The sequence below is a fragment of the Ambystoma mexicanum genome, chromosome 6q, assembly GCF_040938575.1.
Source record: "Ambystoma mexicanum isolate Mex_15411 chromosome 6q, UKY_AmexF1_1, whole genome shotgun sequence".
Classification (NCBI taxonomy): domain Eukaryota; kingdom Metazoa; phylum Chordata; class Amphibia; order Caudata; family Ambystomatidae; genus Ambystoma; species Ambystoma mexicanum.
Window position 1 is genome coordinate 1,404,517,027 of NC_090937.1, and position 14,187 is coordinate 1,404,531,213.

General features: G+C 48.4%; 1 protein-coding gene across 5 annotated transcripts in view; it reads right to left on the reverse strand.

The window, feature by feature from the left end:
- Positions 1 to 14,187, reverse strand: part of GRK4 (G protein-coupled receptor kinase 4) — a 1,171,195-nt gene that overhangs the window by 504,130 nt on the left and 652,878 nt on the right. For all 5 annotated transcript variants that reach the window (XM_069632057.1, XM_069632058.1, XM_069632056.1 and 2 more), the window contains one exon: positions 6,593 to 6,783. In XM_069632057.1, the coding sequence (XP_069488158.1) occupies positions 6,593 to 6,783 (191 nt within the window). The remainder of the gene's footprint in view (positions 1 to 6,592; positions 6,784 to 14,187) is intronic.

The window sequence follows — 14,187 nt, forward strand, 5'->3', positions numbered from 1 at the left end:
ATCGGGGCATCCATCATCTCCCTTTCTTCTACACTAATTTGGGGCAGCCCAATATCTTCCAATACGTCTCTTATTTCCCTTTTCTCGCTTCCCTTCCCATCTCCATACAAGCGTCAATAGTAGTCTACAAATTCTTGGTTGACCCCCTCCTGCGTATCCACCACATCGCCATTATCTCTCACCATTGTTCTAATTGGGGGCCTAGGTGTCTCGTTTTTGTAGAGCCATGCCAGGAGTCTTCCTGGTTTGTCACCTCCAGCGTGCTGTCTCTCTATGTACTTTTTATAGTTAAGGTTACATAATCTCTCCCAACATCCTGCACATTTCTGCTGCAGGCCCAGGGCCTTTTCCATATCTTCCTTAGTGTTACTGCCTTGTTCTAATACCCTCTCCAATTCCTTCTCGGAGTCCTGTAGCTCGGTCAGAATTCCATCCTGCAGTCCTTTAGACTTGGCTATGGCTATTCCTCTCACCACCACTTTAAAAGCTTCCCAGAGTGTGCCCGCTGTCTTAACACTGCCAGTATTTATCTCAAAATGATTTCCTCCCCATGTCCTCCCTGAATACGCTGTCTTTAAGAGCTTCTGCACGCAATAGCCACGTGGGTATCCTCCCCCTAGGAGGTCGGTATTGCCATGTTAGCAACAGTGGCGAATGGTCCGAAAGGACTCTAGCTTTGTATTCCGCCCGCGGTATTTCGGTCAGCAACTCCTGCGTGAAAAACACATAGTCCAATCTTGTATGTAGGCCTTGTGGGGCCGCATAATGTGAATAGTGTCTATCCTGCGGATGGCATGTTCTCCATTGTTAGGGAGAATTCTCTGTTTAGGCTAAATTTCCTAACCTAGTGAGTCCCCCAGCAGCTTTGCTGGATTTTTGGGGTTTATTTTTTTCTCCTGCCAAGAGTGAGACTCTTTTACCCTCACTCTTGGGCATTATTTGAGTGCGTTTCTTTGAATCTGGATGTGTTTAATGGGCTATGGGGTCTTTTACCCCATAGGGCTGCATGTGTTTTTGTGATGTGTGTTACACAGCACCCTCAGTGCAGTAACACAGGGGTGTCATAGTGACCCCCCAGTATAGACTCCATACCCTGGGACTGACTACTGTCTCCCAGGGCATGTAAAGTCACCATTGACTTTACTAGTCTTAAATTCTGAACAGAACCAGTACAAACCATCATATTGTGGACGTACTGGCTGGGGCAATTCAATTGCCCCGGGGTCCGTTAGTCGAGGGGGCACGTCTCCGTCCCCCCTGATCGAGTTTTGGCTGGTGGCAGTGGATACTACTTTTTATATTCAACCGCAAATATTTTCCTATGGGATTTCCCATTGTTTTAGGCTACTATCTTTATTTAATTATTTACGGTAGTCTCGAACATACCGCCAGTTGATTTAATTAATATTAATTCTCTGGTTGGTATTTTTTGCCAAAACTTGATTCTAAAATGGCGTTTGTGTTCTCTTCTGTGACTCCAACCCAAGTCGAGCCCTTTGTTCCACTTTTTGGCGGGCTTCTCCACAGAAGCCCTCCAAAGTGGTGCCACTCTGTCTGGGGTACTTAGGAGGGGTGGAGGGGGATTTAGGCACCCTGGACTGAGTTGCCTAGGCAACTCAAGTCGCACTCTGTCCTGATTGGCCAAAGTGGTGAGCCGGCCGGCTCACCACTTAGCATGTCTGAGTGACAGCTAGGCTGAGTGAATGGGGGTTTTCTGCATAAAAGCAGGGCTTTGGGGACTGGAAATTCAGAAGTCGCCACAGGACTTAAGAATCCGACGAGGGAGAAGCTGAGCCGACCTGCCACGACGACACCACCGGTGGAGCCCTGCTGGACAGTCTCACCACTTTTCCCAACGACAGAGGAGATCTCCCGCCGGAGAGTCTTCTTCCTTTGAGTGGTGGGGATAACCAGTTTCACCGTCTTTTCGCCTTCCCGACGTACCTCGTGGCCGCCTTGCCTGTGCCAAGCACCCCGGCAACCGGGATACCACGTTTTACCACGACCGCGAAACAAAGGTACCACCTTTAACCGGAAAACTCTGCGGCTGGTTTCTTCCCTGGCAGTGCAACGACCTTCATCTTTCCTCCAAGTCGAGATCTTCTCTTCCCCTGGAAGACGACGCGACTTGCACCCACTGCAAGGAACAACTGCCACCGCTGGAGGATCCTTCCCACTTAAGATACCGTGTCCCGCCTGGCTTCCCTCCGACTGTACGGGGTAGATTTAGCCCCCGGCTTTCGAACCTGGGTTGGCCTGGGACACCCTGGCTAAACTTTCCTGAGCCTCTCTAAACTCTTTTTGAACTCTCTGCAACACTTTCTAAGCCTAGTGTAACTGTGTGATCCTGGGCGCATTTGTGCTCTGCTCTCTCTAAGAGTGGGCCCAGCCTTTGGACTTTGGCTCACCAGTGACTTTTGCTCTTCTGCCTTGCTAACAGTGTTCCTGAATCTTAGAGTGGTGTACCTTTCCATATTCTGTCTTTTTTTCCCTCCCTTTCTCACAAACTTATTGGAGTGCCATCTAGTTAAGTGCTCATCTCTGTATGAAAATAAGTGGTGTTTTACTAAGACTTATCTGATAAGGAAAAAGGGGTGTATATATTACAATAGTAACTGTGTTTAGAATATTTTACAACAAGAGTGGTGGAGTGTTTCAAACAGTGTGTTTTTAAATAAATAATTATATACTTTGATACCAAAGCTCTGGTCAGTGTTTGCTTGTATTGGTATGTCTGAGTGCCTATTGTGTATACTTTACATACTGCCTAACTCTTCTTGAGAGAAGTCTGACTGCTCAGCCACAGCTACCAGGTAAATCTGGGTGGTACAGACTGCTACCAAGTGGGTTTACTGCCAACACCTGTAGTCCTAAATCTTTTGCAGTGTTCCCTAAGGGAACGGCACAGGTTTCTGCTTAACATCCATACATCTGTAAGCCCAAACTCCGCCAATAGAGCATGCAGTGCCTTTGCTACCGGGGTGGGTTTAACTATTTTAGTGTCTGATCTATCTATAGTGGGGTTCAACACACAATTGAAGTCTCCCCCCCCACAATATGGCCCCGCCCACGCTGCCGCTGAGCTTACTATACAGGGTCCTGAAATACGCAGCTGTATCTTGGTTCGGAGCATAAGTATTCGCAATGCAGATCTCTCTGTTTTCCACCATCCCTCTCAGAACCACCATCCTACCGTCCGCCTCTACCTGCGAGTTCAGCATCTGGAACGGAACATGCGGGGCCACCCATGTTAATACCCCTCTTGCATAGGCGGAGTATGTTGCCCCCACTATCGTCCCTCTCCATTTTTTCCCTATCACTTCTAGTTTATCTTTTGTTAAATGAGTTTCTTGTAACAGGGCTATATCCACTTTCTGTCTGCGTAGGTACATCATTACTTTGTTCCGCTTCAGATAACTGTTGAGCCCCCTGACGTTCCAAGTGACTATTTTAAGGTCTCCCATGGTTCATTTCATTTCCCGTGAGGTGTAGGCTTACCTCTGAACACTACCCCAACTATAACAAACCACAGCACACAACCCCTTCCCTCCCTCCTCCCCACCCTACCCCAACCCCAACAACAGCCCAGCTCGATCCCTGGATCTCAGGCTCCCCCGCGTTTGGGCCTACCCTGGTTCCCCGGGCAAGACCCCAGCAGGGCATCACCGCACTGTCGGTAACCTAACTAAACTATAAATGGGGGATGTACAGGTTGGTCCTACAAGGCTGCTAGTTAAAGCCTAAATCGCAATATTCACAGATAATGAATGTATCACATCCCAACAACACCATTCCGCTGGCTACCGCAGTGACTATATTCAAGTCCCTTAGTCTTAAGTTCTGAGATCCCCCGGTGCCCCTCTCGTACATTACTTTTCCACATCACCGCCTTCTCCTGTCCAAACGTCCGACTCCTGGGGGCAACCCTGGGTGTCGAGCCATCCCACGGCTTCTTCCGGGAAGAAGAACAAAGTTCTGTGCTTATGAAAAACCTTCAGTGTGGCCAGGTAGAGCAGCATATATTTATGGCCCGCTTCTCGCAACCTCCTTTTGACTACTCCAAAGTTCATTCTGCTCCTCTGCACCGCCAAAGTATAGTCCGGGTAAGCCGTTATAATTGCCGAGCCTTTCTGTATTGTCCCACCTTTGCGGAAATGTTCCAGGATCCTTTGACAATGCCTGTAATTAAGTATTTTAGCGATCACCGGCCTAGGTGGGCCTCCTGGCGGCGGTCTCCTCGTTAGGGCCCTGTGCGCCCTTTCCACTGCGAACTCCTGGGATAGCACTCCCCCAGTGATTTCCTGTAGCAACATTGTTTCAACAAAATCTGTGGGGTTCTGGCCTTCAGCTCCCTCTGGTAGTCCAACAATATGGATATTATTTCTCCGTGCTCGCCCTTCTGCCTCCTCCGCTCTGCTCTCCAGATTGCCCACTCGCTGCACCAGGGCATGAAGCTCCGATCGATTAGAAGCACAGTCTGCCGTGTTAGGGCCCATTTCCTTCTCAAGGTTTGCGGTGTGCTCCGCCAGAGACCGTACGTCTTGTCGTAGCAAATTCACATCCTCCTGCACTGCCCTGACCTGAAGCTTCAGTGCCATTTTTAATTCTGCCACCGCCAGCTCAAGCTTGGTCTCCCACGCCGCTTTCAAATCGGCGATCGCTTCGAGAACCTCCTGATTCGCGCCCATGGTGGCACTGCTCCCAGCTTGGGCTTTGTCTCTGCTCCTGGCTCCTTCCGGGCCTGTTGGCGTCTTTGTATATTCCTCTAGTGTAGGTTGCTTGCTCTTCGGTCTTGAGGGCTTGTTAGACATGGCGCCACGCCTAAGAGTCGCAAGTCAGCCCCTTCACCCGTGGTCCGCGATCCCAGCAAGGGTGGATTCTCACTGTCCTCGCTAGCTTCTTCGATCGTCCACGCTCCGTTCGTAGCACTCCACCAGCGTTTCCCCTTTCGTTTTCCTTCTTCGCAGCCACCCAGACTGTGCAATGTGATAGTTATTTCGTATCTCTAGCGTTCTTCTTCTGCTGTTGTCGGACAGAGACACCCCTTCGTTTCAGGGGTGCGCCTCTCGGGATCTCTTTGTTCTCGTCCACGGCCATTTTGGTGCCCTCTCCGCGGCCACCTTCTCAGGACAAAGTAACGATACGGCCGTTTCTCCGCTCCAAATTTGCAGTTGACCTGCTCATACTCTGCTCTGTATCTTCCAACGCCTGTACATGCTTTTGGGCCACCACTGATCCAAAAAATATGCGTTTCTTGGTCGGATCAAGTTATCGGATCACAGAGCTCGCAGGATTTCCAGCCTATTCCATGGCTGCCAAGCCACACCCCCCTTGTTACATTTATCATTGTCCCACACCCTTTTGTTATATAAAGTAAGGATTTGGCAATAGTTTTTTTAGTATAGGCCATTTTGTTTTGACACACCACCACAAGGACAGCGTTTTCTGTTTTTTGATGGTTGTAGCTTGCTCCCATCTTGGATTTAGGCTTAGATTACGCATTTCTCACCCTTAAACTGTTTAATAAACTCCCTTGGATTATACTCCTTGTGTCTGTCGTGCTTCTGATAACCATGCCTTCCTTACACATGCTTCCCTTATAGGTGGCGGATGAAAATTGAATGTGTCCATTTCCAGAATGGTAGCAAAGCTCTTTGCCTACATGTCTTGAACAAATGACCTACTGCAGAGTCACTGGTTCTCATCTGATAGAAGGACGAGATCTACTGTCGCTAGCGCCAGAGGTTTCCTTACCTTCAGCCAGAGGCCAGAAAGTAGAAGTAAATATTGCAGCGGACGTGAAAATGAATAGGTGACACTTCCCATCTTCAATGGTAGCTCTCCAGACTTAGTATCTTTCTAGAATTCATAACCTCTAGAATACCTTTCTCTACCACTGCTGATTAGGAATATTTCCATTTTACAAATCAAATAGCCTCGTCATGATGCTCTGCTTATACATGGTGCAGGGCATTCTGCACATTGGCAATGTGCAACGAGAGTGTGTGTTTAACAATTAAAAATACAAGCACACCTTCAAAAGAAGAATCTCAACTGAATAACACGCATTAGTGAGTTATCTTTTTTACGCATTAGTTGAACGATCAAATCAACATTTTCATATTATTTATTGTTCTGTGGTAAATGTTAGGAAATTCGTTGTTCAAAGAGAATCCTATATTTATTTAAATATAAAACTGAGCAAGAATACATTTAATCACACAATACAACCAACATACCTGCAATAACTATGCCAACATTATTAAATATATACCTTGAGGAAGGAATTTTGAAACTTGGGTCCCTCAATTAAATACCTATGGTTAAAACCTCTGTGTTAAAGTATGCAGTGCATTAGACTGGTTTCTTAATCAAGCACAAGCTGTTTTTATGAAAGAACATTTGCAATTGGAAGGCAATGTATATCGTGCTGAGAAGAAACAAAGACTCCCCCAATAAAAGAAAACAAATTCATGTAGGCGCTCAAAGCTTTGATGTAAACGCAGGCATTTTTTCACGGCTTGGCAAATAAAAGAAAAAGGAAAAACCACACCAGACATTCTGTAAATGTATTCAGGGTATTAACTCTCACCTGTAAACAATTCTCTCCCTCTGCAAATCCTGCAGCCCGCAACAGATCTCTGCTGCATAGAAGACCGCTCGCCTCTCATCGAAGCCTGGGTTTCCCATGCTGTAGATGTGAAACTTCAAATCTCCTCCATTCATAATGGTTAATACTAAACACAGGGCATCTTTCGTCTCGTAGGTATATGCTAAACTAACCTAAAAGTAAAACAGAAAAATGTGTTTTGAATGATCAGGCATCAAGGGGCTCAGCTGGTTTCAAGTAGTTTCATACAGATTTTTTCACTTCTAGGTCCGCTTTTATATTTTGATTTGAGCTGTTTTAGTATGAGATGAATAATTGATATTTAAGTTTCGGATAGTATGTGAAAGCTATACATTGCAAAAATATATCACAATCCATTTCATATGCCTTTTATGTGTGTGCTGTCTGTTACATCCTATATAACTAGAACAATACCACTGGCTCCCTCTGTTTGGCGGTAAAGCATCACTCAGACAAAAGCTAATGGTGCTTCTAAAGTGCATTCTATGAGATAAAACTACATTGTCTCACTAGGTGAAGTTCCGCTATCTACGAGTAAGCAATCTGACCAGATGTGCTAATGTGCCATATACAAGAAAAAATACATTTTGTGTTAAAAACACCACCTATAAGCCAAAAATGTGCAGCTTCTCTTGGTAGTCCTAAAACGTCATATAAGAGCCAAAACTAACAGTGGTGCTTAAGCGCAACTTACTAGCCAAACCTAAACCAATAAAAGGCCTTTTCTGCCTTCACAAGGTCATTCCTTAACCTACACACACTGGGCGTACTTGCAGTCCACTTGAGTACCAACTAAAAACAATTTTAGTTGGTGCTCGAGTGGACAGCAAGTGAGAGGCACAGTCTGCAGTCGGTACGGTGCCTAATAACTCTGTCTGCTGTGTTGCGTTTGGGAAGGAGGATAGTGTGCTGGTGACTACGCACCTCCTATCATTCAAAAGCGGCATGGCTCCACGAAGCGGCAGCTAAGTGGACGGCAAGTGAGAGGCACAGTCTCCAGTCCGCGATCAAGACAGAAATGTCTTGCCGGGACTGCAGCTGCAAGGTGGGTCGAACCACATACTCAACTGTGGGAGTCAAACTGACTTCAATGTGCGTTCGCCGTGTGAAAGGTTTTTGCTGGTTATAAGGAGACATACTCACCGTCATTGGTTAGGGGGGCGGGTCCATGGGCTTTTCTAGCTTCCTGATCAGTGACTTCTAAATATACTCAGAAATGAATGGGAAAAACAAGAGGTATCCTTTTAGAAGGGAGGATAAACACTTGCCTATTGAGGTGGCTGATGCCCGTGGAGACCCAGCGGTCATTGAGGGCTGTGTTTCAGAACAAAGGCTAATCAAGAGTTTTTTTTCCTCAGGCCAGTCCAAAAAATATAGCAAAGTACTTTCACATGAGAATAATGTTATTGATTTACTATCAGCCAACACAGTTACTCTGGAAGAAACTATATGTGAAATCTATGGCCCAGTGCACAGGGACATTGAACGTAGACTGAGTTTACTGCAGCCAGCTCTTTCCGTGAGCATGGGAAAGTAAATAGCAGACCTAAATAGTGAAACGGAAAGACAGAATATGTCACCAGGCCTTTTTAATACTCTGGTCACCTCTTTTTCTGCAGATTCTACAGCTAATGAATCTGAACCGGGTACAGTGATGATTGACTGCTCTTCTCTTCCCTTTGACAGCGATGAATCGGCTGGCAAATAAACTCTAGATGCCAGTCTTAGTTCACTGGAGGCCTTAAACTTTGTTCTACAGTTCTTCATTCGTCTTTACAACACCGTGGCCTATGAATTGTGTGGTGCTGCCCCTTTAAGGGTTCAGCATGTGGCAGGGTGACGTTGCACTCCGCTGCGTGTCTATAAATAAACAGGTCGTGTCCCGTCCGCACAGAGTGACCGGGGAGCCCGAATTGCAGACATGTCCCCTATCGTCATTGCCAGGAAGCCAAAGCAGCCGGACTTGGTGAGAATTTGCATCGACATGTGGCTCCCCAATAAGGCCATCAAAAGAGAGCGGCATTTGAGGCCTACCATCGATGACATCATCACCAAGCTGCAGTGTGCCCGCTTCTTTTCCAAATTGAACTTAAGAGCCGGATACCACCAGGTGGGGCTGCACCCAGATTCAAGATACATAACCACATTTACCACCCATCAGGGGTTGTACCGTTATAAAAGACTGAGTTTTGGGGTGTCCTCTGCAGCAGAAGTGTGTCAAAATATCATACGTGGCGCCCTTGCGGACCTGGATGGGGTCCTCATCATAAGTGACAACATTCTAGTCTTTGCCAAGTCTTAAACGGAGCATCTACATAAGCTGGCCAAGACTTTCGAGTGGCTCCAGTCACTGGGCCTGACACAGCACCGCGACAAGTGTGAGTTTCTCCAGACAACTATCGAATTCGTTGGGTTTGTGTTCAAGGAGGGTGGCATGTCACCTGACCCTGCAAGGTTAAAGACATCATGGAAGCACGACCGCCAGAGAATGCGTCAGAGGTGCAGAGCTTTCTAGTCATGGTCACATACTGTGGCCGCTTTATTAAGAACTTGGCCTCTCGGTCAGAGCCATTGCGAGCCCTCACGAAGAAGGACACCACGTGGCAATGGGGGCCGCTGGAACAGGAGGCATTCGAAGACATCAGAAGTGCCCTTACAGCTGAAGACACCATGGCCATCTTCGACCCAGCCCTGCAGTCGGAGATTGTGGTGGACGCCAGCCCGTTTGGCCTGGGGGCGGTCTTAACCCAAGTGGACGCCAATTTGGGTGTCCGACTGGTGGTGTTCGCCAGCAAGGCCCTCTGAGACCAAACAACAATACTCCCAGAACGAGCGGGAGGCCCTGGTGGTCCTGTGGGGCTGTCGGCATCTCAGGCTATATGTCCTAGGGTGGCCAGTGACAGTAGTCACCGACCATAAGCCCCTGCTGCCCATCTTGGCAGGCTTGTCCTCAAAGCCCCCTGTGAGGATTGAGCGGTGGAGGTTAGCGCTACTGGAGTATGGAGTATGGGGTCTCGCGTGTCTACAGCAGCAACAATGTGGCTGATTACTTATCTCGCCACCCCAGAGGGGTCCCGACGATCGGAGGACACCTGTGCAGAGGAGGCGGATGCTCACGTTCAACTAGTGGTAGAGGCGGCGACTCCCAACTCAGTGCAGCTGGAAGATCTAGAACTGGCGGCGGCCCAGGATGAATGCTTCCTCATCCTGAAGTCAGCGATTCAGCAAGGATCATGGAAGACTGTGCTGGACACTCTTGCAATATGGACACAGGAGGTCAAAGTCACCCTCGAACAGCTGTGGAAGGTGAGATATGAGCTGACGTTCTCTGAAGCTGGTCTTCTGTTCAGGGATGACCGGATCGTGGTCGCGCAGGTGAAAATACATCCGGTCATTGAGTTGGCCCACCAGGGACATCAAGGCGCTGCCAAAACAAAATCTTGGTTGCGCCAGAACGTCTGGTTTCCCTGAGTTGGATAGGCGCGTGGAAGAATTCGCTGCGTCATGTGTATGGCGTCAGGCGGCATCCCCAGCACAAAAGGATCCTGTCATTGAAACCATGCCTCATGGCATGACACCGTGGGAGGTGGTTCATGCAGACGTTGGCTCCACAACCCGTGGCACACACTTCCTGGTCATGGTGGATGAGTGGTCGAGGTACCCTGAGGTGGAGTTCGTTGAGTCTGTCGCGTTTGAAAATGTGGTGGTGGCGATGGAGAAGATTTTTGCCGCTCAGGGGCTCCCCAGGGTACTGTGCTCGGATAACAGAGCACCATTCCAAGGGGAGAGCTTTGCCAAGCTGATGGAGGACTATGGCATCCATCACAGGAAGGTCACTCCACTTTGGCCCAGGGCGAACGGCCAGACGGAGAGAATGAGGACCCTCAATGAAGTGTTCATCGCACAGGGGCAGAGCGAGTGTTTGCAGAGGGCGCTATATCAATTTCTGCACGTATACCGGGCCACCCCGCATTTATCTACAGGGGTGGCGCTGGCGGAAGCTCTGTTCAAGCGGTGCCCAAGAGGACTGTTGCCTGAGGTGGGAGAGAAGGAGCCAGCGGTGATCGATGACCAGCAAGTGGAAAGGGCCAGGAGGCTACGGACGGAACAGGAGAACCTTCGGAGGGGACTCAGGACCCAGCAGTTTGCTCCCGGGGATGAGGTGCTGGTAAGAAACAGGCACCCGCACGGGAAGCTGTCATTGACATATGAGCCGGGGCTGATGGATGTGGTAGCTGTGAAGGGGTCAATGGTCATGGCCTCAGATGGAACTGCGTCTGTCACTTGGAACGCCAGCTTCTTTAAGAAACTGGGGGAACCTCGAGCAGAGGTGACCTAGAGCCAGTACATGATGAAGGTTCCAGATGAAGGCGGGGGCGTGGACTTCTCCCCCAGCTCTCCGGCCAGAGCGAGCCCCGCCGAAGGAGTCCCTATCCGGGAGGCTGGCAGGGCCAGGGCGAGCCCCAGTGCAGGAGTCCCTATCCGGAAGGCGGGCAGGAGGTACCCCTTGAGGACAGGGCGAGGGAAACCTGTCCACCACAGTGACTATGTACTAGACTCATGATTCCAGAGCAAAATCCCGGGGTGCTACAGTTGGTGCTGTGGTCCGGGTGGTTGCCATTAAAGGGGTCTTTTCTGGGTTTTGGTTTGCAGTAAGGTTTGTGTTTGAAGTACAGTAACGTTGTGTTTGTTGTCTTCATGAAAGAAAGAGGAGTGTGGTGCTGCCCCTTTAAGGCAGCAGCATGCGGCAAAGTGATAAATAAACGGGGCAAGGCCCAACCGTGCAGAGCGATCGGGAAGCCCAATATGCAGACATCTCTCTCCGTGTGAGTTTGTTAGCGGGAGGGGGCTCGTGGCCGCGTGCATGGTTGTGATTCACATGCAACAAGGTGCTCGAGTGGAAGGCAAGTGAGAGGCACACTCAGGGGTTCTTGCGGAACTAAGGACCCTATTGATGACTCCACTGGCTGATTCAAGTGTTAACTCTAAGATGCTGGTGAACGAGGATGTGGTTAAGAATATATAAAGGGCGCCTGGCGGAGTCCTGGTATGCCCAGGAGGGTACCTGTATGTAAAATGCTTGAAATCAGGGTGAGTGAACCGAAGACAGCTGTCAAGTTTTGAAGGGGAAATACAGGTGAGTATCGTCCTCTTCTATTGTCGAGGAACAGTTTCCACAGTGATGCACGAGTATACAGTACAGGTAAGTGATGACATAGGATTTTAACAGGGTGCGACCCAGGACTGTGGTGGGTCCGGGGTACTAAACACAGTAGTGTACACAACACTATCTATAAACACATATACACAGGGGTTGTGCCACAAAACATCGACACAGAGGTGTTTCGGCCAAACTGGGCTGGGTATGAGCCCGAGGTTGTGGTGGCCTTCATCAGGATGGTCACTTGATAGTGGTTCTGTCCATAAAGGTAATCTGTGGGTGAAGGGATAGCTGTCAGGATCTTAGGTAATTAAGGATTAATTTAGGTATTAATAAATAATGGCTGATTAGTGCCTGAAAAATACACTGGAGGTGTATTGCAATGGAAAAGCTTACCGTCTGCTGTGGTGCAGCGGAGACGCTGTGCTGTGAGTCCTGTTATGGTTGCCAGACTCTCAGAAGCATGTCTGCAAGTGACATGAGAGGACTCGTATGATTCGGGTCACTCAGGCTACTCAATACAGCCTGTGGTCTCTGGGAGCTGTGAAATCAAAGGTAAGTATACCGTTATCTCCACATTCGGGGGAGACCATATCTTCAAAGAAAAAACATGGACCAAAGTACATCCAGCATGGGATGTGTTGGTGTGATACGTGTTGGACCCAGGATTAGGGACAGCAGTGGTGTGGGTGTCTTAAGAGAGTGGTGAAATCAGCATAGCCTAAAGGTGAGAGGGCAATCAGTTCAGCACCCTGCGGTTGCAGGGATCAAGTGTGGATGCTACAGTGAACTATAGGCTAAAAGATGCCATTTACTGTGATCTAAGGTTAAACGAGTGTAAGAGAGAGGATTAAAAACAATCTTGCAGTGAGCGTAGAGTGCAAGGCAGTGTCCCGTGGCAATGTTATGCTCGTGACTAGACACTGCTTTGGATGCACCTCTGCTGTGTGAGAATGGAGGCCAAAAGCTGCTTGCACCGTGGTCTCAGAAGTATAACAATTTGACCGGAATGGTGCTGCCGTGCGCGTTTGCATTTATGGTGGCAGATATGACTGCGAGCCTCTATAGTGCATGAGGAAGCTATAGAGAGACAGTGCAACAAGTTGGGAGCGCTGGAGGTACATAGGCTGTCTCTTATATAATGGAAAAAGGCAGAGATAAACAAAAAACGCAGCATGACTTACCGATGCCTGTTCTAGGAGTCTGCGCTCCTCGTGGTAATGGATGCTGCCGAGGAGTGTAGATGCCATTGGTTAAAAGCACTATCTACACAGACTGTCCAGCCAATGGGGTGCCGGATGGGTTCTGGGGTAAGTGTGGAGAACTGGATTGTGTAACGGCCGTAATCATTGGTGTAATGGATTCGGCCAATGGTAAGGGGGCACAACAGGGGTCAGAAATAACCCGTATGCGTGTGACCCCAAGGAGAGGCAACAGGCTCCTAGCATGGATGACAGAGGATAGTGGCTGTACTGTAGTGGCAGAAGCAGAACTCAGAAGATTCTTCCGCACCCAAGTATTTCTTCGAAGTATACCTCCCTAACAAACAGAACTCAGAAGACACAGGAGCGCAAAACATCGAAAGAAGCCAAGAGAACACCACAGGACTCAAACCAAAGTCCAATTTTGTACCACCTCCACACACTATCCCTAGTGAATTCGATACATTCGAGAAGTTGGTCACCACCACCATCAACACAGGCATAACGAAAAAGAACTTCTACAAAGAAAATCTCAACAAAGAGGCAAGGAAATCCCTGATCGACCTCAACCTAGACCAATCCATCACCATCAAACGGGCAGACAAAGGTGGCGGGATTGTCTGTATGAACACCACAGACTACAACAAGGAATGTTTGCGCTTTTTGGCCGATACCTCCTCATATAAAAAAATTAAACAGAGATCCCACCAAGAGATTGCAAGAAGAGATCCTCAGCCTGACTAAACTACAGCTGTCTGCCAACTCCATCCTGGTGACCATGGACGTAGAGGCTCTCTATACCTCTATCACCCAACAGGAAGGACTGGAAGCATTGACCATCCGCCTCAACAGAAGAACCAATATCACATTTCATCTTAGAGTGCATCAGACTAGCTATGACCGAGAATTTCTTTCTCTTCCAAAACCAGATTTACCATCAGGTGAAAGGCATCAGCATGGGGGCTACATTTGCCCCAACATAGCCAACTTGTACATGGCTCAACATGAGGATGACAATATATACAACGATGACAATCCCCACAAAGCTGACATCTTGCTATGGCGACGATACATCGACGATGTTCTCCTAATATAGGAAGGCAGCAAAGAGTTTTTACTCAAGTTCCACGAATGGCTGAACCACAGAAACTCCCACATAAAGTTCACCATCTAATGGGATTATCAATCTGTGA